Below are 23,945 nucleotides of genomic sequence, written 5' to 3'. Positions count from 1 at the left end.
TTGTATGTAGCCAGAATTACCCTGATACCAAAACCAAAGGCATTACAAAAAAAGAATACTAGTGGCCAATATCCTTGATGAACATAGGTGCAAAAATTCTTAACATCGGCCCAGCATCTTGCTCTGCCTGGTCAGTGCCCTAGGCCTTCAGTGTCACCATGGACACAGTGCCACTCACACCATGGCTTGGGTCCTGACTTCACCATAGCCTGTAGGAAGGCATAGGGTCCTCGGAGCCTCTTTTAGTGCTGGAGATCAGGCTTTAGGCAACTCTGCAGTGGTGAAACAGAACCTCTGGAATGGACAGACACTTCCTGAGCCATTTTGCTTTGCCTGTCAGAAAATCATCACATTTCATTCTGGTGGCAGGGATTCAGTTCTGAAATCTATATAGAAAAAGCACCTGGACCCCAGTCTTTCAGTGGTTTCAAGATAAATTAGAAGCCTGCTCTTGAACCTAATGGGCCTCTAGGCAAGATGTCCCTGACCACTGAGATGTACCACCAGGCATTCAGCTATGATAATGCCCTGGACCCAATGCCCATGATTCCACCATCAGACATGGGCAGCATCCCCTGGAAGTCAGTCATTCCACAGCACAAATATCAGCACGTTGTCAGGATGGAGAAAAAAGAGGCAGTATCTTCTCTCCTGCCATGATCCTATCATGGTCATTGGCAATATGGACAAGGTTCTCATGATAAAGGCTAAAGCCACCTATGTCATCATGTATTCTCTGATGACAAAACAAACCCAGGAGAGCATTCAGCATTTTGAGCAACGGGCAGGACAGAGAGATGCTGGATACACACCCAAGGTCCTTACCACTGAGGGGACCAAGTAACTTTGAATGACAGAAAAACTCCACAAAATAAAACTAGAGTTAAGAGATCATGAGAGAAGAGAAGCTGCTGGCCTCAGCCCAGTCCACCCTTAACTCTTCCCCTAAGCAGCTTAGATGTTGGTTCTCTGCTGGCTCTTCCACAGCCTCACCTGGCCCAAATCTTAGCATAATTAATTCTGGAAGTGGGGATAAAGACAGAAACAGATAAATGGGCCCTCTTTGGACCAGTATCTGATTTGGGAGGGTGTTTTGCCACCCAGGCCTACGGAGGAGCCCAGAAACCTTCTCCAGTGGAACTGATCCACGTGTAGGCCACTAGAATGGCTAAGGATCCAGCAACCTTTAAGCCTCTCAAGATGGACACCCCAGTGATTGAAGGGAAGAAACTACTGCCAAGGACTCATATCTCAAACCCCATGACTTGAATGTGCTGATACACCTGCTTCTAGAGCAGTGGTTCTCAACCTTTCTAATGCCGCGACCCTTTAATACAGTTCCTCATGTTGTGGTGACCCCTAACCATAAAATTATGTTCGTTGCTACTTCATAACTGTAATTTTGCTACTGTTAATGAATCGTAATGTAAATATCTGTGTTTTCCGATAGTCTTAGGTTACCCTGCTAGCAGTTCTCAACCTGTGGGTCAAGGAAGAAATAATACCTACAGGTTGAGAACCGCTAGCAGGGTTGCCTACGACCATCAGAAAACACAGATATTTACATTACGATTCATAACAGTAGCAAAATTACAGTTATGAAGTAGCAACGAACATAATTTTATGGTTAGGGGTCACCACAACATGAGGAACTGTATTAAAGGGTCGCGGCATTAGAAAGGTTGAGAACCACTGCTCTAGAAGCAGGTGTATCAGCACATTCAAGTCATGGGGTTTGAGATATGAGTCCTTGGCAGTAGTTTCTTCCCTTCAATCACTGGGGTGTCCATCTTGAGAGGCTTAAAGGTTGCTGGATCCTTAGCCATTCTAGTGGCCTACACGTGGATCAGTTCCACTGGAGAAGGTTTCTGGGCTCCTCCGTAGGCCTGGGTGGCAAAACACCCTCCCAAATCAGATACTGGTCCAAAGAGGGCCCATTTATCTGTTTCTGTCTTTATGTTATGAAGTAGCAATGAAAATAATTTTATGGTTGGGGGTCACCACAGCATGAGGAACTGTATTAAAGGGTCGCGGTATTAGAAGGGTTGAGAACCATTGTTCTAGAGCTTTCTCTTTCAGAGACTCTGCACCCACTTACTTTTTACTTTGGCTCTGACACAGGCAAGATTTGGGGTGCTTTTTTTATTTTCACTTTTTTTGTTGTTTTTTGAAAAACTGCTTAAACTGAGGCTACAGCTGGAGACATAATTGGTTTTTGAGGGGAGAAAAATGAAAAACTTGTCTTTGTGGAAGAAGCCTCTGTGTATTGCTTTAATTTAAAGTTAGACTTAATAGTCTCATCACCTATTTTTGCATCAAAGAAAGCAAGGATATACAATGAGATAAAGATAATCTCTTCAATAAGTGATGTTGGGAAAACTGAATGGAAACATCCATAAAAATGAAAATGGAGCACTTTCTTACACAGTATACAAAAATAAATTCAAAATTGATTAAAGACTTAAACATAAGACCAGAAACCATAAGACTCCTAGAAGCATAAGCAGTAAAACATTTGACTTAGCTCTTAGTAATATCCTTTTGGAGGTGTCTCCTCGGGTGCGGGAAACGAAAGGAGATATAAACAAAGGGACTACATCAAACTAAAGAGCTTTTGCACAGCAAAGGAAACCATCAACAAAATGAAAAAAGCAATCAACTGAATGGGAGAAGATATTTGCAAATGATATATCCAAAAAGGGGTTAATATTCAAAATCTATAAGGAATTCATATATCCTAACACCAAACAAACAATTCAATTTAAAAATAGACAGAAGACCTAAATAGACATTTCTCCAAAGAGGACAGATGATCAACAAACATATGAAAAAATGTTCAGCATCACTAATCATCAGGGAAATGCAAATTAAAAGCACAATGAGATATCACCTCACACCTGTCAGAATGGCTATCTATATATATAAAGGGCTAATATGCTGTGTCCAACTTGCTTTATAGCCAGGTGCAAACATTTCACACTTTAACCAAATGTCTGTGAAGCGTTTCCCATGCCTCATCTCATTTGATCCTCACAGAAGTCCTGGAATAGGTAGATAGGAGACTCAGTGGAATCCTATTTTCTTTTCATTAGCCAGAAAACGGAGATTTAGAAAGCTTAGAAACTTGACCCAACTGAAAAGAAGTAATAAGTGGTGGACCTTGAAAATGACTTTAGGTTTTCTCACTGCACAGAATATAGTCAAACACTGCTGAAGTTAAATATTTTACCCTTTGTTCTCCCTGCATTATCTACAATAATAATCTGCTTCGTGTTGATATTTACTGCTGTGTTGCTGACAATTACCTGAAAGAGAAGTTGGGGTGCTTCACTGGGCTGGAAAAAGTTTAGCTACATCAGAAAGCAGGTCTAATTAAGCAAGTTTATTCTATATCCTAATATATAAAAACACTGGGTCGTAACGACCAAGGCTCAACCAACTGGAAGTCAGTCCTGCAGACAGCACTGGGTTGCCACGGCACAGTGCCCCAGCACTGACTGCTGAGGGGGCTATGAATCAGGGCCAGAGAGAGGCCTGAAGACAGAAGCAGGGACTGATCTGTTGCCTCTATGGCAGCTTTTGATCAGCACTTGCCTCTCTCTTTCTCTCCCAGTCTGGCCAGTAGCCTCACCTCCATTTCCTCTCCAGGCTTCCACCGGGGCTGCTTATCAGCCCCACCTTTCTGATCAGGCCCCATTGATAGTCCCAGAGATGCTGACTGACAGGAACTGACCAATCAGAACCAAATCTGGGTGCTGTGGGGAGCCAATGGCTGCCTAGCAGGTGGAGCTTTTGACGCTGACTGGCATTGAAACCAACCAATCAGAACCAAATTGGCCAGCAGAGGGCAGTTGGGGGCGAGATCAGGCCAACAGGGGAGGGCCGTTGGGGGCAAGATCAGGCTGGCAGAGGAGGGCATTTAGGGGCAACCAGGCCTGCAGGGGAGGGCAGTTAGGGGTGATCAGGCAGGCAGGCAGGTGAGCAGTTAGGAGCCAGAGGTCCCAGATTGTGAGAAAGATGTCCGACTGCCGGTTTAGGCCTGACCCCACAGGGATGGGGCCTAAACCGGCAGTCAGACATCCCCCAAGGGGTCCCCAATTGGAGAGGGTGCAGGCTGGGCTGAGGGAACACCCCCTCCATGCATGAATTTCGTGCACCGGGCCTCTAGTAGTATATATAAAAGGCTAAGTTGACTCACTCATGCATGATACATATAAAGCTCTTGCTGGCACCAATCTCACGCGAGTGTTTCCATCTGTCATTGTCAATCGTGAATTGGTTAACACTTCTATTATAGAGAAAGGGTGAATAGCAATATTGAAATATTTATTCTAATTAACTTCCTTTCAATGTGCACGAATCTGTTCCTGGGGCCACTGTCATCAACAAATAACAAGTGCTGGTGAGGATGTGAAGAAAAGGAAACCCTTGTACACTGATGATGGGATTGTAAATTAGGGCAGCCACTATGGAAAACAGTATGGAAAACAGAGCTGTTGTACAATCCAGAAACTCCACTCCTGGGTATTTACCCAAAGGAAACAAAAACACTAATCTGAAAAGATATGTGCACCCCTATGTTCATTGTAGCATTACTAGTAATAGCCAAGGTATAGAAGCAACCTAGATGTCTATCAACAGTTGAATGAAAGGCTCTGGTCAGGTAGCTGAGCTGGTTAGAGCATCATCCTTATATACAAAGGTTGCGGGTTTGATCCCCAGTCAGGGCACATATAAGAATCAACCAATGACTGCATAATTAAGTGGAACAACAAATCGATATTTCTATCTCTTTCTCTCTCAAATCAAACAATAAAATTAAAAAAAAAATAGATGGGTGAATATAAAGATTATATATATATATCACATACATAATAGAATATCATTCAGCAATAAAATAAAAAGAATGAAATCTTGCCATTTGTAACAACTGGGAATGAACCTAGAGGGTTTTATATTAAGGTAAATAAGTCAGACAGACAAAGACAAATACCATATAATTTCACTTATTATGTGCAAAATCTAAAAAAAAAAAAAAAAAAGAATAAACAAAACAGAAACAGACACACAGATATAGAGAACAAGCTGATGGTTGCCAAAGGGGAAGGGATAATGGGGATACAAAAAATAAAATAAAATAAAATAAAATAAATATTAAGCTATACAGATTAAAGAGACTTAATTGTACAAAAAATAACAATTCTTATATTTTTTATTCATCTTGCTTGAGCTCTTCATAAAAAATTAAATAAACAAAAACTAATCAAATTTCTTTATCCTAGTAAATTATAATATGACAACAGACAGGCTAGATGCCAGCTGATACTGTTTCCTTTTCTTAGGCATAAAGGAAGACCACATTTTCTCAGGGGTTGCTTTAGAACCATGTGGCTGGCCAATGGATATGGACAGAAGTGATGTACACTACTACCATGTCTGGCCATGAATCACTCCACAGTCACCTTGGAGACCATGTGCTGAAGATGACAGCACCACAAAATAGAAGATGCCTGGATCCCTGAATTACCACATGGGGGGAAAGGCTGAGAATAGCCACCTACCCACATCAGATTATGAAATAAACATTTTAGTATGTCATATTTTCATATATGTGTTTCTGAGTGCTGTTTTAGCCCCAGAATTTGCCAACAGAACACTAAATTACTGTAACTTTAAAAAATGTTTGAAATCTGATAGGGCCAAGTTCAGGGTTATGAACTTCTCCAAGACAAGGGCAGTTTCTCATTTCTTATCCTGAGGCTTAGTAGGTGTTCAGTAGTCATTTGTAGTGAATGAATGAAGCCAAAAGCAAAAGTTAGAAAGACCAAAAAAAAGCAGACAAGAAGAGATATGCCCCTTCCCTCTCCAAAGAGAGGTCCCAGGAATGCTAAGGCTGCTCTGGAATAAGGCTCAAGTCAGAGTGGGAGGCAGAGTGGGAGAGTTTCAAGTGAGACCCCTCTTCTCCATCTCTCAGAAAAGAAAAAAAATGATAGAAGGCTTTTGGAATCAAGTGCTAGAGGAGCCTAGAAGCAAAAGCTGGAACTGTCAACTCCCCAGCAGTTTATACAGAGACAATCCTTCTACCTCCAAAGCCCGATAATGCTACCAAGAGCCTGAAGCAGAGAAACAGGCATCCCCGTATAACTGGACAAACAATGGATCCATGATGCTTGTCACTACTACATCCAATTGAGCAGAGACAGGGTTGAGTCATTATGAGCATTTATTCCAATACCAGTATTGCCGGCAGTACAGGAGAGCAGCAGGTCATCCACAAAAATTTGCTCAGCACCCCACCATAAGCCGACTGCTTATATTGGGTAGAAGTACAAAGATTACATGGGGAAGTAGCCAAAGGGTATGCCAAATGGGCAGTTAACAGGTAAACTCTGGGTTGGGGATCTTCAAAGGGCTAGTGATATGCAAAAAGGGCTGGGGTCTTCAAAAGGCTGCCATTTCTGGTTTCTGCAGCAAAGTTGTTAATCTTTCCTTGATAACAGGCAGCTCCCTGATGAGGAGGATGGGCTGTATTTCCAGGTGAGTTCTCAGGTCCTGAGTGCAGCTGCCAGCCAGGTTAGCTTCTTCAATCAGAATAAAACAATCATGGTTAACAGAGTATGATTGGTATTTCTTACAATTCTAGCTAATTCCCCAACATTCTATTTCTACTCCTACCATTTCCCCACTGCTATTTTTTATCATCTCATATCTATGAGATTAATTTTAGATGAAAAATCTCATCCTGTTGGACTGCATTTGCTTCTGCCTTGATAGCAGTTCTTGGGGACAGAGTACAATGAATGCAGGATTTCAAAAGAGGAAGACATTGAATACAGCAAAAAGCTATCAAACTACAAAAAATAACCAGGAGAAAAATTAAAAAGAATTCCAGCAACCCAGACAGGTTGGATAGTCAGAAAGTTAGGTTGACTAAGTCAACTCCAAAAAACCCTTCTCATTGTTTTACCTTGGAGATGGTTTTCCTAATTTGTAGAATGTTTTGTTTTTTTTGTTTTTTTATCAATTGAGAATTGTCAGAAAGGTTAAAACAGCACATTCCTTTAAATTCCTCACAATTGTTGTATGCTGCAACAGCAAATGATCTATTGCTGCCCGATTTTCTAGAACAGCCTCCCTGACCTGGCTCAGCTCTTGATTTATCCCATGAATAGCACTGGAAGTGGCATTAATGGCTTTTACCATGCTACAAGCCAGCTGGGCCATGGCTACATTAAGGGAGCCTACTATTACCAGTATAATGAAAATGGTTAAAGTAATATATTCAGCAGAAATCCATAGGTGGAGATCGTCATTGCAGTCTGGTTGCCATGGCCATAGAAGGTCTCTTTTGGTTTGGCCCCGGTGATGTTTCTGAAGCATAAAGCTGTCCGTTGTCCTAAGGAACAAGGCCCCCCAGTGCTGTTGACAGGGATATATGAATAAACATTTACCCCACATATCAGAAATCAACTGGCCGATAGCTTAGTATGTCTATTACTATATGGGAGGGTGAAATTATCAGAACAATTAATGATGTAGTTATTAGATACTTAAAAGACAAAAACTAGAACACTCGATAAAAGTCAGACATTCACCACAGGAAGTTATTGCAGCAACCTTTAGAGAAAACACTCATGCCCAAAAATATATATTAGCAATAGGTATCCCAACTCCTACTAGGCAAAATGTGAAGGTCCATTCTACATAGGCTCCTCCACTACCAGCTTCAGAGCAGTTGGAGTGGTGAGAAGCACGTCTCAGAAGCACGTCCATTTCTCCTCCAGTTGGCCCATCGTCCTTGCTCTGCTTAACAGCCTAACACACCCCTCTCAAGGATCTTGGCTCTGAATTCTTTCATAGAAAAGGAGCACAGAGTCTCTTCTGAAACTGCTTCATGCTTAAGAGGGATGGAGGCTTCTCTCAGAGCCAAGAGATCCTGGCTCTCTGTCAGAGGGATGATGAGGCCTGGGAACAGAAGGAGGTAGCAATGGTGTCTACAGATGGTATTCGCTAAGTGTGAATAGGGCTTATAACCTGGTGGAGACAAACTGTGTTATAAAATTTAGTATTATTGGGCAAGTTAGAACAGTAACAATTACAACTAATGGTCTTGTAGAAGGGAAAAAAATTTAGTTATAGTAATTCCCTATTGAAATATAATTTTTTCTCCTAAAATCACCCTCATTTTTAGTAAGGAGCCAAATTAAGACCAATTTACTTAGTGTATTAAGTCTAGTTGCAGTTCGGCCTGATTGTTTGCATGAACATAGTAAGAATAACAGTTGCTCATTCAGGCTTAAAGAAAATGCTTTGCTGGAATCTCACGTTTGAGCTTTAATTAGCCCTGCAGGGCAAAGAAGCTGTGCCACGTAGCTGCTATTAGGTTTTCTTGCAATACCTATACACTTAGGTGAATTCCTTAAGTTGAGGTCCCCAAAGATGTCTTAAGGTTCCTTCCTTGCCATCTTTCAGAAAAGTAACCTTCGTTCCTTTGGAAAGACTGCCATGAACCACATGACCAAGCAAGATATCAGGCTTTCTCCAAGGTGCTCACATTGGCTTCATTCCTTAAAGCTTTCTGGTGACATCCAGAGTCCAGGAGTGTTAGACATGACATTACAAAGTCTTGGTTAATAAAACCACAATTGGAAACTGGTCTTATTGAATTCATGCAAAGAAATGCATTGCCATGACTCACTCATTAAGAATTGCCAAATACTGGAGGGATAGGTAGGGAGAAAAAAATAATTTAACAAATTGCTTTAAAAATGCTTCCTTATATCTGAAAAACAAAAAGTTTAAGAATCAGCAATACTTTCAACAAAAGTTACAAAAACTATAATTATTTTCAGTTCATTCAGTCCCATCATTTTTTATTTCTCCTGATTTTTTCTGCTAGTATGTCTATAAATCCAGATAGTCTATAGAGTTCTATTAATTTTCATCCAGTTTGAAAGGGATGATCTGAAAATATGAGAGAACTTTCCATGAATCCCTCAGAAAATGTACAGAAGATGTAACATTTTTCCAAATGCATTATAACAAAACAGTGACTGTCTCTAAATGACAAGAAGAAATTTAAAGTGACACAGTTATAGATTTGATTATACTGCAAATAACACAGAATCGTATCCTTTCTGCAAAACACAATATTTCACAATATTATACCTAATAATAATTAGTTATAAGTCAAAGCATATCAGAATCTAATATGCATATATAAATAAAATATAATTATCATTTCTTTATTTGACAAAACTTCCCATGTACCTTAAGTATAAAATTTTCTTTCATAAAGAGAGAAAACAAATCCTTGAGGCATTCCAGGGCCTATTGGAATGATCTAAAGCCAATTCTATGTCAAAAAAGTTTCTTAAAATTCAAACTCTGTACACATTGTCAAACTTATTTTACCAAAAGATTACATATCATTTTTATATTAAACAGTATTAGACTATTTATTCATTCAAAGTGACAAAAGGGTATAAAACACAAACATAGCCTAGCAAAACTTCAGTTCCCACTATTAAGAAGATCACTTTTTTAAAGTAATTAAGTAGCTGATTAAAATAACACAATATATAATTATTTCAACAATTTGTAGAACTTTTGCTTCCTAGGCAAATACAGGAAAACCTTTTTCCCTTTTAACAAGCTGGAAAAGGACTAAACAAATTCTGTATTAGCTTACTTTAGATTCACTTATCTAATTAAATTATTCAGATTACCTATAATTTCCTTTTAAGATTTCTCTTCACAAGCCTTATATAACTTTACAAATCTTATTATTCATTTAGCTTTAGAACAACTAAATTCCCTTTTCCCTTAAAAAATGCATCTCCACACCTCATGCCTTCTATTACCAAAACCATATTTCTTTCCAATTAGTTAGAATTTCTAACTCTTAGAAACCTTAAATTTTAGTTGACAAGTTAAGTATTTAACATTTCTAAGATTAGCAATACATACACATTTTTAAGATGTAATTCAAATAAAATACAATACATATTCATTAATAGATTCATATCTATCCTCTAGATTCTCTGTAATAAAAACCCCAAAGTAGGCAAACTCAGATTAATTAATATTTCAGTATCCTGTTATTTCAAAACTAGAGGCATGATGCACAAAATTCGTGCAAGAGTAGGCCTTTGCAGCTGGGGGAGGCTGCCTCGATCCCATGGCTGCAGCCCTGGCTTTGTCCTGGAAGGACATCTGGAAGGATGTCCAGTCTAACTAGCATATTACACTTTTATTATTATAGATACCTAGATATTTAATACTTTTTATTATTTAACCCAGCAAACTCCAAAGTGTTAAGTTACCAAAGACTTTAGAAAATTATGTTTAGGCATAAAATTATCACTAAAAAGCTTTATCATAAACCCTTCACTTTAGTTACATCTATTTATTATGTCTTAGTAACTTTGAGATTTTAAAGCCAATTATTATTACCCAAGGCATTTTCTTGACAAAGTTTGTAACAGGGATAACTCACCAGCCTTCAGTGGCTTTAATATGAAAGTACTATTTTATTTTTATTTACAAAAACGATACTGGCGAAGATGGCTACCGACGGGAAGGCAGCCTGCAAGGTAGTGTGTGAGAGAATGAAAGGAGAGAGTATGGATGTGTGGGGAGTGTCTATTTGTGAGTGAGGGACAGCTATATTCCAAGGGACTGTTGGGGACTGCTGGACCAGGCTCCCCTGACCGGGCAGCCCCTACTGCTGCTGAAATCTCTCCCAGAGTGGGCGGGTCTGCTGCAGAGACCACGCCATCTTGAAGGGGAGAGTGGCTGTGATCGGAAGCCTAGCCTTACCTTCAACCAGGAAGAACTCGGATACCTCCCAGGACCCTACAAACACAACACCCAGGGACCAGCTGCGAACCCATGAAGACCAGGTCTCAAGCAGCATGAATACGCAGATGCGGACAAGACCTGCACCTTCTCACAGAAAGGTCAAATATCGCCTAGAGAAAGGTTAGGTCTGCGATCTAGGCTAGAGAAATGCACACAGAGGAATCTAGAGTTTCAAAGGAAGTCTGAGGCCCACAAAATCCACAGCCGCTGGGGTCAGCATAGCCTGCAAATATGGAAGGGGGTCCACAGGGGTGCTGGCAGAAGGGAACTCTAGAAATCAACCCATAGCTGGGATGGGCACAGAAAGGTAGCCTGAAGTTCTACCAGTATACCGGCTGCGCAGTGCCAAGGGAAAAAGACATACGCAGAGACATGCACAAAGACGCACACAGTACTGGGGGGAAAAGTCACGAGTCTGTGCACTTACTCTGGCTTTTTTTCTCTCTTTAAATCCTTGTTTTTGATTACTAAGCCCAGTACATAAGCTCTCCCAATTAAAAACACTCTCAAGAGACTGCAGGGGAAACTTGCTTTTGTGGAACCTGAAGATCAGAGAAGGGAGAAACGATCAGAAAACCAGCTCTGGGGCAGTCCATTCCCCCAACCCAGTATTAAGTGCAGCTGGGAAAACAAAAACTAAATACTGGTTAGAGAGGACTTATAGCCCTGGATGTCAATATAGAAACACTGCTGACCAGGCTTTGAATCACAAATTGACTCTTGTGTAAATACAACTAAAGGCAGGCTGAGAAACATAGAAATATTGCCTGCTTGAAAACAGGATTGTGGCTTATGACACAGAAGAGCAGTGGAATGCAGGGAACTTCAATACTGTCCTGACTACTTGATAGGAAACAGGCATGCCAAACAGAACAGAAGAGGAAGTGAATGACCTTCACTACTGCACATTTTTAAAAATACATATTTTATTGATTTTTTACAGAGAGGAAGGGAGAGGGATAGAGAGTTAGAAACATCGATGAGAGAGAAACATCGATCAGCTGCATCCTGCACACTCCCTACTCGGGATGTGCCTGCAACCAAGGTACATGCCCTTGACCAGAATCGAACATGGGACCCTTGAGTCCGCAGGCCGACGCTCTATCCACTGAGCCAAACCGGGTAGGGCACTACTGCACATTTTTATTTTTTATCTTTTACTTCTAATTTTTTTTCTCACTTGATTTTACCTTTTTAATTATTATATTTCTATTTTTAATTAGTATTACTACTACTATTATTTTACCTTTTTTAAAGTTTCATTTTATATTTTATTTTATTTTATTTTATTTTGGGATTAGCATTCTACATTCTATTTTCATTTTTCCTTTAGCAACATTTTACTCTATCTCAACTTTACCTGTATGCCAACACTCTCTCCTCACTTTTCCCCTTTTGTTGTCCTGTTTCTCTTACCCTATTCCTGCTTTAGATTTTCCCTATTCTTTTTTTACCCGTTAAAAATTCTTCCTACTTATGTATCTAATTTCTGCTCCCCTGCTCCATGTCCATACACACTTCTCTCTCCTCTTTCTTCACTATCCAATTCTTTTTCTCTCTTCCCTTTTGTTTCTTTTTTGTTTTGTTTTGATGTTTTATTTTGTTTTGTTTTGCCCTTCTTTCTCTGTCCTATTATTGTTGTTTGTTTGATTGTTGATTGGTTTTTTTTGTTTGTGTGATTCTTTCTCTCTTTTTTGCTTCTGTTCTTCCTCTCCTAACTTGTTATTAGTTACTAGAGGCCTGATGCACGAAATTCGTGCATGGGGAGGGGGTTGCCTCAGCCTGGCCTGCACCATCTCGCAATCCAGGAACCCTTGGGCAGGCAGACAGGCAGAGTGGTTAGGGGCCATCAGGCAGGCAGGCTACCTCCTCCCAACAGTGGATTCTGCAAGGAATGGGGCTCTCTCCTCCCTCTTGTCACGGTCCAGTTTGAAGGCCGGCCACACCCCTAAAAGCGCGAGACCAAGAGTTATGCAGCACCCTGGTGGCCCGGGGCCCACAGACCCTTCTCGCTGCCATGCCCCAGTGGCCCAGAGCCCACAGACCCTTCTCGTCTCCATGCCTTGGCGGCCCGGGTTTAAAGACCCTTCTCACCACCACTGCACCTCAGAGGCCCAGGGCTCACAGATGGTTCTCACCACTGCCATGCCCCAGTGGCCCAAAGCCCACAGATCTCTCCTGCCACCACGCCTCAGAGGCCCAGAGCCCACAGACTCTTCCCGCCTGCATGCCTTGGCAGCCTAGAGCCCACAAATCTCTCCTGCCGCCACACCTCAGAGGCCCAGAGCCCACAGACCCTTGCCACCTACATGCCTCGGTAGCCTGGGGCCCACAGATCTCTCCCACCGCCATGGCCCAGAGGCCCAGAGCACACAGAGCCTTCCTGCCTGCGTGCCTCAGCGGCCAGAGGCCCACTGTTCAGTCATCTGTTCTGGTTGTGACGGCCCTAGGCTATTATTAGTATATGTTGTTTGTAGTTTACATTCATCTCTGTGTGTTTGTTGTGTGCATTTTTTTTGAAATAGTTGTGGTTCTATTGAAGTTTTCTCCCCATATAGTTTTTTCCCCCTTCTTTTTGTATACTCTTTCTTTCTCTCTTACTTTTTCCCCCTTTTCTCAATATCATTTTTGCACTCTATTTTTTTTTCCTTTTTTATCCCCTAATTCTCTTTTCTCTGGTGGTGACCTTCATTTGGGGTTATTAATATCATGAATACATTGGTGTTCAGTGCCTTCTGCGTTGTGCCTTGTTGTGTTGTATTTTGTATCTTTAAGTCAATGCAGGAGAGAGAGAGAGCTACATAACCAGACACCCAGAGAGGAGCAACCATGGGGAGACATAGCCCACATATGAAAGAAAAGGAGGCATCACCAGAAAAGGAAGTAAATGAAATGGAGGCAAGCAATATGTCAGAGAAAGAATTCAGAGTCATGGTCATAAGGTCGCTGAAAAGGCTGGAAGACCAACAATATGTGTAAGAAACAGGAGGAAATGAAGAAAAACCAAGAAGAAAATGAAAAAATGACATCACTGCTATAAAGAACTGAATAGAAAGCATCAACAGTAGACAAGAAGAAACAGAGGACCACATCAGTGAACTAGAAGACAAGGTAGGAAAAAATACCCAAGCAGAGCAGCATATAGAAAAAAAAAAAAAAAAAAAAAAAAAAAACTTGAAAAAACAGGAGAGCCTAAGGGAACTTTGGAACAACATGAAATGAAACAACATCTGCATAATAGGGGTGCCAGAAGGAGAGGACATTGAGCAAGGAATAGAAAACCTGTTTGAAGAAATAATGACAGAAAACTTCTCTAATATAGGGAAGAAAAAACTCACACAAATCCAAGAAGCTCACAGAGTCCCAAACAAAATGAAGCCCAAAAAGACTGACACCAAGGCACATTATAATTAAATTGGCAAACACCAATGACAAAGTAAGAATATTAAAAGCAGCCAGAGAGATACAGAAAGTTACCTACAAAGGATCACCCATCAGACTAGCGACTGATTTCTCAACAGAAACACACCAGGCCAGAAGGGAATGGAATGAAAGTCATGCAAAGGAAGGGTCTGAATCCAAGAATACTGTACCCAGCAAGGCTATCAATAAAAATTGAGGGTGAAATCAGGAGCTTCACAGACAAAAGAGGACTAAGGGAGTTTATTACCACCAAACCAGCAATGCAAGAAATGCTAAAGGGTCTGTCTGCTGTAAAAGAAGAAACAGGCAACGAAAAAGAAACACATGTGTAAAGAATAAAAATGGCAACAAACAAGTACCTATCAATAATAAATTTAAATGTAAATGGATTAAATGCCCAAATCAAAGACATAGGGTTGCTGAGTGGATAAGAAAACATGACCATATATCTGCTGTCTACAGGAAACCCACCTCAGAAAAAAGGACTCACACAGACTGATGGTGAAGGAATGGAAAAAGGTTTTTCAGGTGAATGAAATGAAAAAAAAAGCTGGGGTAAACAATATGTACATCTGACAAATTAGATCTCAAAGTGAATGCCATACAAGAGATAAGGAAGGCCACTTCATAATACTAAAGGGAGCAATCCAACAAGAAAATATAACACTGGTAAACATATATGCACCCAATACAGGAGCATCCAATACAGGAGCACCCAAATACATAAAAAAACTTCTAGGGGATATCAAGGAAGAAATTGACAGCAATACAGTCATAGTAGGGGACTTTAATATCCCACTAACACCACTGGGCAAATCCTCTAAACAAAAAAAATCAGCAAAGATACATCAATCCTACAAGACTCACTAGATCAGATGGAATTAATTGAAATCTTCAGAACATTTCACCCCAAAGCCACAGAACACACATTGTTTTCAAGTGCACATGGGTCATTTTCAAAGACAGACCATATATTGGGACACAGGCAAACACTCTTCAAATTCAAGAAGATAGAAATCATATCAAGCATCTTCTCAGATCACAGTGGCATAAAACTGGAAATCAACTACAATAAAAACAATCAAAAAATTAAAACACCTGGAGGCTAAATAGCATGCTATTAAACAATGACTGCATTACCAAAGAGATCAAACAACAAATAAAATGCATCATGGCATCAAACAACAATGAAAACACAACAATCCAAAATCTATGGGACACAATGAAAGCAGTCTTGAGAGGGAAGTTCATAGCTCTACAGGCCTACCTCAAAAAACAAGAAACAATGGTAATAAATTATCCCACCCTACAACTCAAAGAGTTAGAAAGAGAGCAATAAGAAAAGCCCAGCGTAAGCACAAGGGATCAGAGTGGAGATAAATGACATAGAGTCCAAAAAAAAACCCAATACAACAGGTCAACAAAACCAGGAGCTGGTTCTTTGAAAGGATAAACAAGATTGATGAACCTCTAGCCAGGCTCACCAAGAAGCAAAGAGAGAGGACCCAAATAAACAAAATCAGAAATGAAAGAGGTGAAGTAACAACCAATCCCACAAAAATACAAACGATTATGAAAAAATACTATGAACAACTCTATTCCAACAAAATGCACAACCTAGATGAAATGGACATATTCTTAGAAAAATACAAGCTCCCAAAACTCAACCAAGAAGAATCAAAAAACCTGAATAGGCTGATAACTACCGAAGAAATTGAAACAGTGATCAAAAATCTTCCAGCAAACAAAAGCCCTGGTCCAGATGGCTTTACAGGGGAGTTCCACCAAGCATTCAAAGAAGAACTAAAACCTATCCTCCTCAGACTATTCCAAAAAATTCAAGAGGAAGGCACACTTCCAAGCTCTTTCTATGAAGCCAGCATTACCCTAATCACAAAACCAGATAAAGACACCACAAAAAAGAGAAGTACAGGCCAATATCCTTGATGAATATAGATGCTAAAATCCTCAACAACATTCTAGCAAATCGGATTCAGCAATACATTAGAAAGATCATACACCATGACCAAGTGGGATTTATTCCAGGGATGGAATAATCTCCGCAAATCAATATACATCACATAAACAAACTGAGAGACCAAAATCATATAATCATATCAATTGATGCAGAAAAAGCACCACCCTTTCTTGATCAAAACTCTCAGCAAAGTGGGAATAGAGGGATCATCCCTCAACATAATAAAAGCCCTATATGACAAACCTACAGCAAACATCAGACTCAATGGGCAAAAATTAAACCCATTTCCCCTGAGAACAGCAACAAGACAAGGATGCCCACTTTCACCACTCCTGTTCAAAATAGTATTAGAAGTACTAGCCATAGTGATCACACAAGAAGAAGAAATAAAAGGCATTCAAATTGGAAAAGAAGAAGTAAAACTGTCCGTATTTGCAGATGACATAATACTATGCATAGAAAACCCCAAAGACTCCATCAAAAAACTACTAGACCTAATAAATGAATTTGGCAATGTAGAAGAATACATTATTAACACCCAGAAATCTATGGCCTTTTTAGATGCCAATAATGAACTCACAGAAAGAGAAATGAGAAAAACAATCCCATTTAACCATTGCATTAAAAAAATAAGATACCTAGGAATAAACTTAACCAAGGATGTAAAAGACCTGTATTTGGAAAACTACAGGACATTGAAAAAAGAGATAGAGGAAGACATAAACAAATGGAAGAACATACCATGTTCATGGATTGGTAGAATCAACATCATTAAAATGTCTATACTACCTAAAGCAATCTATAGATTCAATGCAATACCTATTAAAATACCAATGGCATATTTCAAAGATCTAAAACAAACTCTCCACAAATTCATATGGAATAAAAAAAGACCCAAAAGAGCCACAGCTATCCTGTGAAAGAAGAACAAAGTTGGAAGGATCACAATACCACATATCAAGCTATATTACCAAGCCACGGTCCTCAAAACTGCCTGGTACTGGCACAAGAATGGAATAGAGTAGAGAACCCAGAAATAGATCCAAGCCATTATACTCAATTAATATTTGACAAAGGAGGCAAGAGCATACAATGGAGTCAAAACAGTGTCTTTAATAAATGGTGCTGAGAAATTTGGTCAGATACATGCAAAAAAAAAAAAATGAAACTAGATCACCAACTTACACCATATACAAAAACAAAGTCAAAAAGGACTTGAATGTAAGACAGGAAACCATAAAAATCCTACAAGACTCTGTAGGCAGCAAAATTGCAGACATATGTAGTAGCAATATCTTTACAGTCACAGATCCTAGGGCAAGAGAGACTAAGGAGAAAATAAACAAATGGGACTACATCAAAATAAAAAGCTTCTGCACAGCAAAAGAAACCATCAACAAAACAACAAGAAAGCCCACTGCATGGGAGAACATATTTGCCAATGGTATCTCCGATAAGGGTTTAATCTCCAACATTTACAGGGAACTCATACAACTTAACAAAAGGAAGATAAACAATACAATTTAAAAAATGGGCAAAGGACCTTAATAGTCACTTTTTGAAAGAGGATATTCAGAAAGCAAAGAGACATATGAAAACATGCTCAAAGTCTCTAATCATCTGAGAGATGCAAATCAAAACAACAATGAGGTACCACCTCACACCTATCAGAATGGCTATCATCAATAAATCAACAAACAACAAGTACTGGAGAGATGATGCAGAGAAAAAGGAACCCTTCTTCACTGCTGGTGGGAATGCAGACTTGTGCAGCCATTGTGGAAAACAGTACGGCATTTCCTCAAAAATTTAAAAATGGAACTGCCATTTGACCCAGTAATGCCACTTCTAGGAATATATCCCAAGAAAACAGAAACACCAATCAGAAAGGATATATGCACCCCTATGTGCATAGTAGCACAATTCACCATAGCTAAGATTTGGAAACAGCCTAAGTGTCCATCAGCAGATGAGTGGATTAGAAAATTGTGGTACATCTTCACAATGGAATACTACACTGGGATAAAAAAGAAGGAATTCTTACCATTTGCAGCAGCATGGATGGAACTGGAGAGCATTATGCTAAGTGAAATAAGTCAGTCATTGAAAGAAAGATACCACATGATCTCACTCATTTATGGATAATAAAGAACATTATAACCTGATAAACAAAAGGATAGTTATGGAGGCAGAGAAGCACCAAACAGACTGTCAAATTATAGCAGGAAGGCTGTGGAGGGTTCGGGGGAGTGGGGGAAGGTAAGAGATCAACCGAAGGACTTGTATGAATGCATATATAAGCATAACCAATGGACGCAAGACACTGGGGTTGGGGGGTGGGGTGAGGGCATGTGCCAGGGGTAGGAGAGGTCAGGGGAAGGTAAATGGGAAAAAAGGGTGACATATGTACTACTATTTGTAATACTTTAAACAGTAAAATAATATAAAATAAAATAAAATAAAATAAAATAAAATAAAATAAAATAAAAAAACCTTGCACGGGATGCCCACTCTCACCACTCCTGTTCAATATAGTGCTGGAAGTATTAGCCATTGCGAATAGACAAGAAGAAGAAATAAAAGGCATCCAAATTGGAAAAGAAGAAGTAAAACTGTCCTTATTCACAGATGACATGATACTATACATAGAAAACCCTAAAGACTCCATCAAAAAATTACTAGACTTAATAAATGAATTGGCAATGTAGTAGGATACAAAATTAACGCCAAGAAATCTATGGCATTTCTATACACCAATAATGAACTTACAGAAAGAGAGACTAAAAAAGCAATTCCATTTACCATCGCACCAAAAAAATTAAGATACCTAGGAATAAACTTAACTAAGGAGGTAAAAGACCTATACGTGGAAAACTACACGACACTGAAAAAGGAGATAGAGGAAGACATAAACAGATGGAAGAACATACCATGTTCATGGATTGGTAGAATCAACATCATCAAAATGTCCATACTACCCAAAGCAATCTATAAATTCAATGCACTTCCCATTAAAATACCAATGACATATTTCACAGACCTAGAACGAACTTTCCAAAAATTTATCTGGAATAAAAAAAGACCCCGAATAGCTGCAGCAATCCTGAGAAAGAAGAACAAAGTAGGTGGGATCTCAATACCAGATATCAAGCTGTATTACAAAGCCACTGTTCTTAAAACAGCCTGGTACTGGCACAAGAACAGACATATTGATCAATGGAATAGAATAGAGAACCCAGAAATTGACCCAAATAACTATGCTCAATTAATATTTGACAAAGGAGGCACGAACATACAATGGAGTCAAAACAGTCTCTTCAACAAATGGTGTTGGGAAAATTGGACAGATACATGCAAAAAAATGAAGCTAGATCACCAACTTACACCATACACAAAAATAAACTCAAAATGGATAAAGGACTTAAACATAAGACGGGAAACCATAAAAATACTAGAGGAATCCACAGGCAGAAAAATCTCAGACATATGCCGAAGGAACTTCTTCACTGATACTGCTCCTAGGGCAATGGAAACTAAAGAGAAAATAAACAAATGGAACTACATGAAAATAAAAAGCTTTTGCACAGCAAAGGAAACCATCAATAAAACAACAAGAAAGCCCACTGCATGGGAGAACATATTTGCCAATGATATCAACGATAAGGGTTTAATCTCCAACATTTACAGGGAACTCATGCAGCTTAACAAAAAGAAGATAAACAACCCAATCAAAAAATGGGCATCTGATCTAAATAGACACTTTTCGAAAGAAGACAGAAGGAAGGCCAAGAGACATATGAAAACCTGCTCAAAGTCACTAATCATCAGAGAGATGCAAATCAAAACAACAATGCGGTACCATCTCACACCTGTCAGAATGGCTATTATCAACAAATCAACAAATGACAAGTGCTGGCGAGGATGTGGAGAAAAAGGAACCCTGGTGCAGTGTTGGTGGGAATGCAGACTAGTGCAGCCACTGTGGAGCACAGTATGGAGTTTCCTCAAAAAACTAAAAATGGAACTTCCATTTGACCCAGTGATCCCACTTCTAGGAATATATCCCAAGAAACTAGAATCACGAATCAGAAAGGATATATGCACCCCTATGTTCACAGCAGCACAATTCACCATAGCTAAGATTTGGAAACAGCCTAAATGCCCATCAGCAGATGAGTGGATTAAAAAACTGTGGTATATCTACACAATGGAATACTACGCTGCGGTAAAAAAGAAGGAGTTCCTAGCATTTGCAACAACAGGGATGGAGATGGAGAGTATTATGTTAAGTGAAATAAGCCAGGCAGAGAAAGATAAATATCACATGATCTCACTCATTTGTGGAATATAATGAACGGCATAGACTGATGAACAAGAACAGATCCAGAGACTGAGAAACGTCAAACAGCACGTCATACCTCAGGGAAGGTAGGGGAGGGTGGGGATAAGGGGAAGAGATGAACCAAGGGACTTGTGTACATGCATATGAGCCTAATCAATGGACACAGACAACAAGGGGGTGGGGCTTAAGTGGGGGGTGGGGGGTTATGGGGGAATAATTTGTGTTTTGCCTCCCTGACAGCCAATTTGAAATTGAATTGCCATGGCCTAGAGCAAAGATATCCTTACATGATATTATTCTACAATGTCATTATAATTTTAGATATTTTACAACAGCATATTGTACAATTATCCCAAACAAACTTACAAACTAATTCTTGGAATGTTTGGCAGCAATTAAAAAAAAAAAAAAAAGAGGACATGAAAGGATTTAATCCCTTTCAGAAGGAATTAAGGCACTGGGAAGGCACTTGAGCATTCTATATTGGCCCCTCTTGCTTTTTGTGCCAAGAGGGACCCTCTTCTCACAATCCAATTGCCCTCAGCTGTTGCCTGAGCTTTCTTTTCATGCTGAGCTTGAAGCCTCGTGGTGGCTGGTACCATGGATCTGTCTCTCGCCCAATTGTGTGAGCTGGGCCCTCCCTGGAGAAGAAACCTGAGTTCCCCGAGATATGTGATCAGTTCTGGGGCCCCGCCAGCAGGCCAGGGGATCCCAAGGCAGGTGCTGGGCGTGGAGGCCACAGGGGCATAGGCTACCAAGGAGACAGAACTGAACCTCACATCACCCTGCTTGGCCCCGGAGGATGACTGGTTAGCCAGAGACGGGTAAGATTCCTCAGGGAAGGAACAACCTAAGACAGGCACAGTCACAGAGGGGCCATCAGGAGAGAACTTGGGGATCATCAGAGGTGGGGCACAGACCCCCACCCTCCCTACCTTGCAGAGGCCTGAACCCTCGCCCCGTCTGAGGGAGGTCTCCTGCCCCCATGGCTGCTTTGCTTCCCACGCCCAGCTCAGGTCCGGACACAGGTGACAGACAGTGTGACTTGGCCCAGCTCAGATTGGGACCCAGGTAACAGACAGAGACTTGGCTGACACCAGCTGCCCTATATCTAAATCCAGCCTAACACCAGGAATGCTCAGGGCCTACTCAAGAATGCAAATAATCCTTTCCACTAATATTTACAGGGTAAACTAAGATTGTTGGTAGAGTATTAAATTTGACAGTTAAATAATAATCAAGTGTTCATATTAATTTAAATAGGCTAATTGAAATAAGTGAATATTCAAGAAAATTTAATTGTACTGGACAAAAAGCTGTTCCTAAAGTGTTAACTAAAATTTCTATTGGTAGTTCATCTCATGGTAAAATTCCTGAACATGCAATGAAACTAAAGCAGTCATATTTTTTTGTGGAAAAAGCCTCCATTTATCAAAAAAGGGGGGATAGTAGGGTAATATCATGTAAGGAAAAATCTCCTATAAGTAAATTACATCTAGAAAATTTTTACTTTACAAAATTAATTTTTATTTGTAATGCTAACAGCAAGACACCCATGAAAAACACACATGATGTCTAAATAAGACAAAGTAAAATTTCTATTGGTAGTTCATCTCATGGTAAAATTCCTGAACATGCAATGAAACTAAAGCAGTCATATTTTTGTGCAAAAAATTAAAATTTAAAGTTATCAAGACTGCATTATAAAATTTACAAAAGCCTCCATTTATCAAAAAAGGGGGGATAGTAGAGTAATATCATGTAAGGAAAAATCTCCTATAAGTAAATTACATCTAGAAAATTTTTACTTTACAAAATTAATTTTTATTTGTAATGCTAACAGCAAGACACCCATGAAAAACACACATGATGTCTAAATAAGACAAAGTAAAATCGTTTGGGCAAAAATAAAAAGGATCCCAAATCAATTATATAGAAAAGATTCCTTTATTAACTTTTGGTCGAGAATATGTTTGTATATTTTCAGAAAACAACTCCAAGACCATGTGGATTCCTGCAACAGAGAGGAATTGACAGGTCTGCTCCAATCACGAAGACAAGAGGAGAAACAGTCCAGAGATGGGAGACGCTAACGACGCCTTGCCACGCTAGCAATCAGAAGCTGTGTGACGCAGCAGCGTGCCTAGGACCAAACCAGAGAGGGTTGGACCTGCATTGCCACCATGTGCCCACCATCCAGATATCATTGCTGACATGTACACATAAGGAACTGTTTGACACTGAAACGGGGAATCAGAAATGTTGGACATTGAAATTGGGACTCAAACATTTTTTGTTATTATATGTTTATTTCTAGTCTGCAGTGGCAAGATTTTTTAAAGGAAAGAAAAGGGGGAAAAATAGATACAGAAGCAAAGAAGCATTGAACAGACTGTCAAACTACAGCAGGAAGGCAGAGGAGGTTTTGGGGTGGGGGGCTGTAAGAGATCAACTGAAGGACTTGTACGCATGCATATAAGCATAACCAATGGATAAAAGACACTGTGGGGAGGGCAGGTAAAGGCATGTACTGGGGGGAAGGGTAGGGTGGGGGGAGGTCAATGGGGGAAAAAAAGAGACATATGTACTACTATTTTTAATACTTCAATTAAAAAAAATAAAAATAATAAAAAAAAACCTTGCACATCCACCAGAATCCTATATAATAAAGAGGTAATGTGCAAATTGACCATCACTCCAACACACAAGATGGCTGCCCCATGTGGTCAAAGATGGCTGCCCCCATGTGGACACAAGATGGCCACCAAAAGATGGCCAGCAGGGGAGGGCAGTTGTAGGGGATCAGGCCAGCAGGGGAGGGCAATTAGGAGGGACCAGGCCTGCAAGGGAGGGCAGTTGGGGGCGATCAAGCCTGCAGGGGAGGGCAGGTAGGGGTGACCAGGCCAGCAGGGAAGGGCAGCTGGGGGGAACCAGTCCTGCAGGGGAGGGCAGTTGGGGGGAACTAGTCCTGCAGGGGAGGGCCGTTAGGGGCAATCGGGTTGGCAGGGGAGCAGTTAGGCATAGATCAGGCTGGCAGGGGAATGGTTAGGGGGTAATCAGGCTGGCAGGCAGAAGCGGTTAGGGGCAATCAGGCAGGCAGGCAGGTGAGTGGTTGGGAGCCAGTAGTACTGGATTGTGAGAGGGATGTCCGACTGCTTGTTTAGGCCAGATCCTAAACAGGCAGTCGGACATCCCTCGAGGGGGCCCAGATTGGAGAGGATGCAGGCTGGGCTGAGGGACACCCTCCCCATGCACGAATTTCGTGCACCGAGCTTCTAATACCTAAAATAAAATTAAAAAAATAGGTACTAAGTAAAAAAAACACACACACACACACAA

The 23,945-nt window shown here is 40.3% G+C and overlaps 1 protein-coding gene and 1 pseudogene across 4 annotated transcripts in view; one reads left to right on the top strand and one right to left on the bottom strand.

Moving 5' to 3' along the window:
• The first annotated feature begins 450 nt into the window (after positions 1-450).
• LOC308244125 (putative monooxygenase p33MONOX) lies at positions 451-5,348 on the top strand (annotated as a pseudogene). The gene is made up of 2 exons: positions 451-1,271; positions 5,343-5,348. The product of its transcript is annotated as a putative monooxygenase p33MONOX (transcript).
• Positions 5,349-6,205: 857 nt separating this feature from the next.
• Positions 6,206-23,945, bottom strand: part of HDHD5 (haloacid dehalogenase like hydrolase domain containing 5) — a 56,304-nt gene continuing 38,564 nt past the window's right edge. For 2 of the 3 annotated variants that reach the window (XM_080661905.1, XM_080661903.1), the window contains exon 9: positions 6,206-6,581. In XM_080661905.1, coding sequence (XP_080518031.1) covers positions 6,546-6,581 — 36 coding nt within the window. In that variant the 3' untranslated portion in view covers positions 6,206-6,545. Of the gene's footprint in view, positions 6,582-8,698; positions 8,783-11,290; positions 11,406-23,945 lie in introns of all 3 variants that reach the window. The other variant, XR_013960213.1, reaches the window with a different exon arrangement.

This window comes from Plecotus auritus, assembly GCF_963455305.1.
Source record: "Plecotus auritus genome assembly, chromosome: 3".
Lineage (NCBI taxonomy): Eukaryota > Metazoa > Chordata > Mammalia > Chiroptera > Vespertilionidae > Plecotus > Plecotus auritus.
Note: the sequence above shows the minus strand (reverse complement) of the source record. Positions and strands in the feature narration are given on the sequence as shown.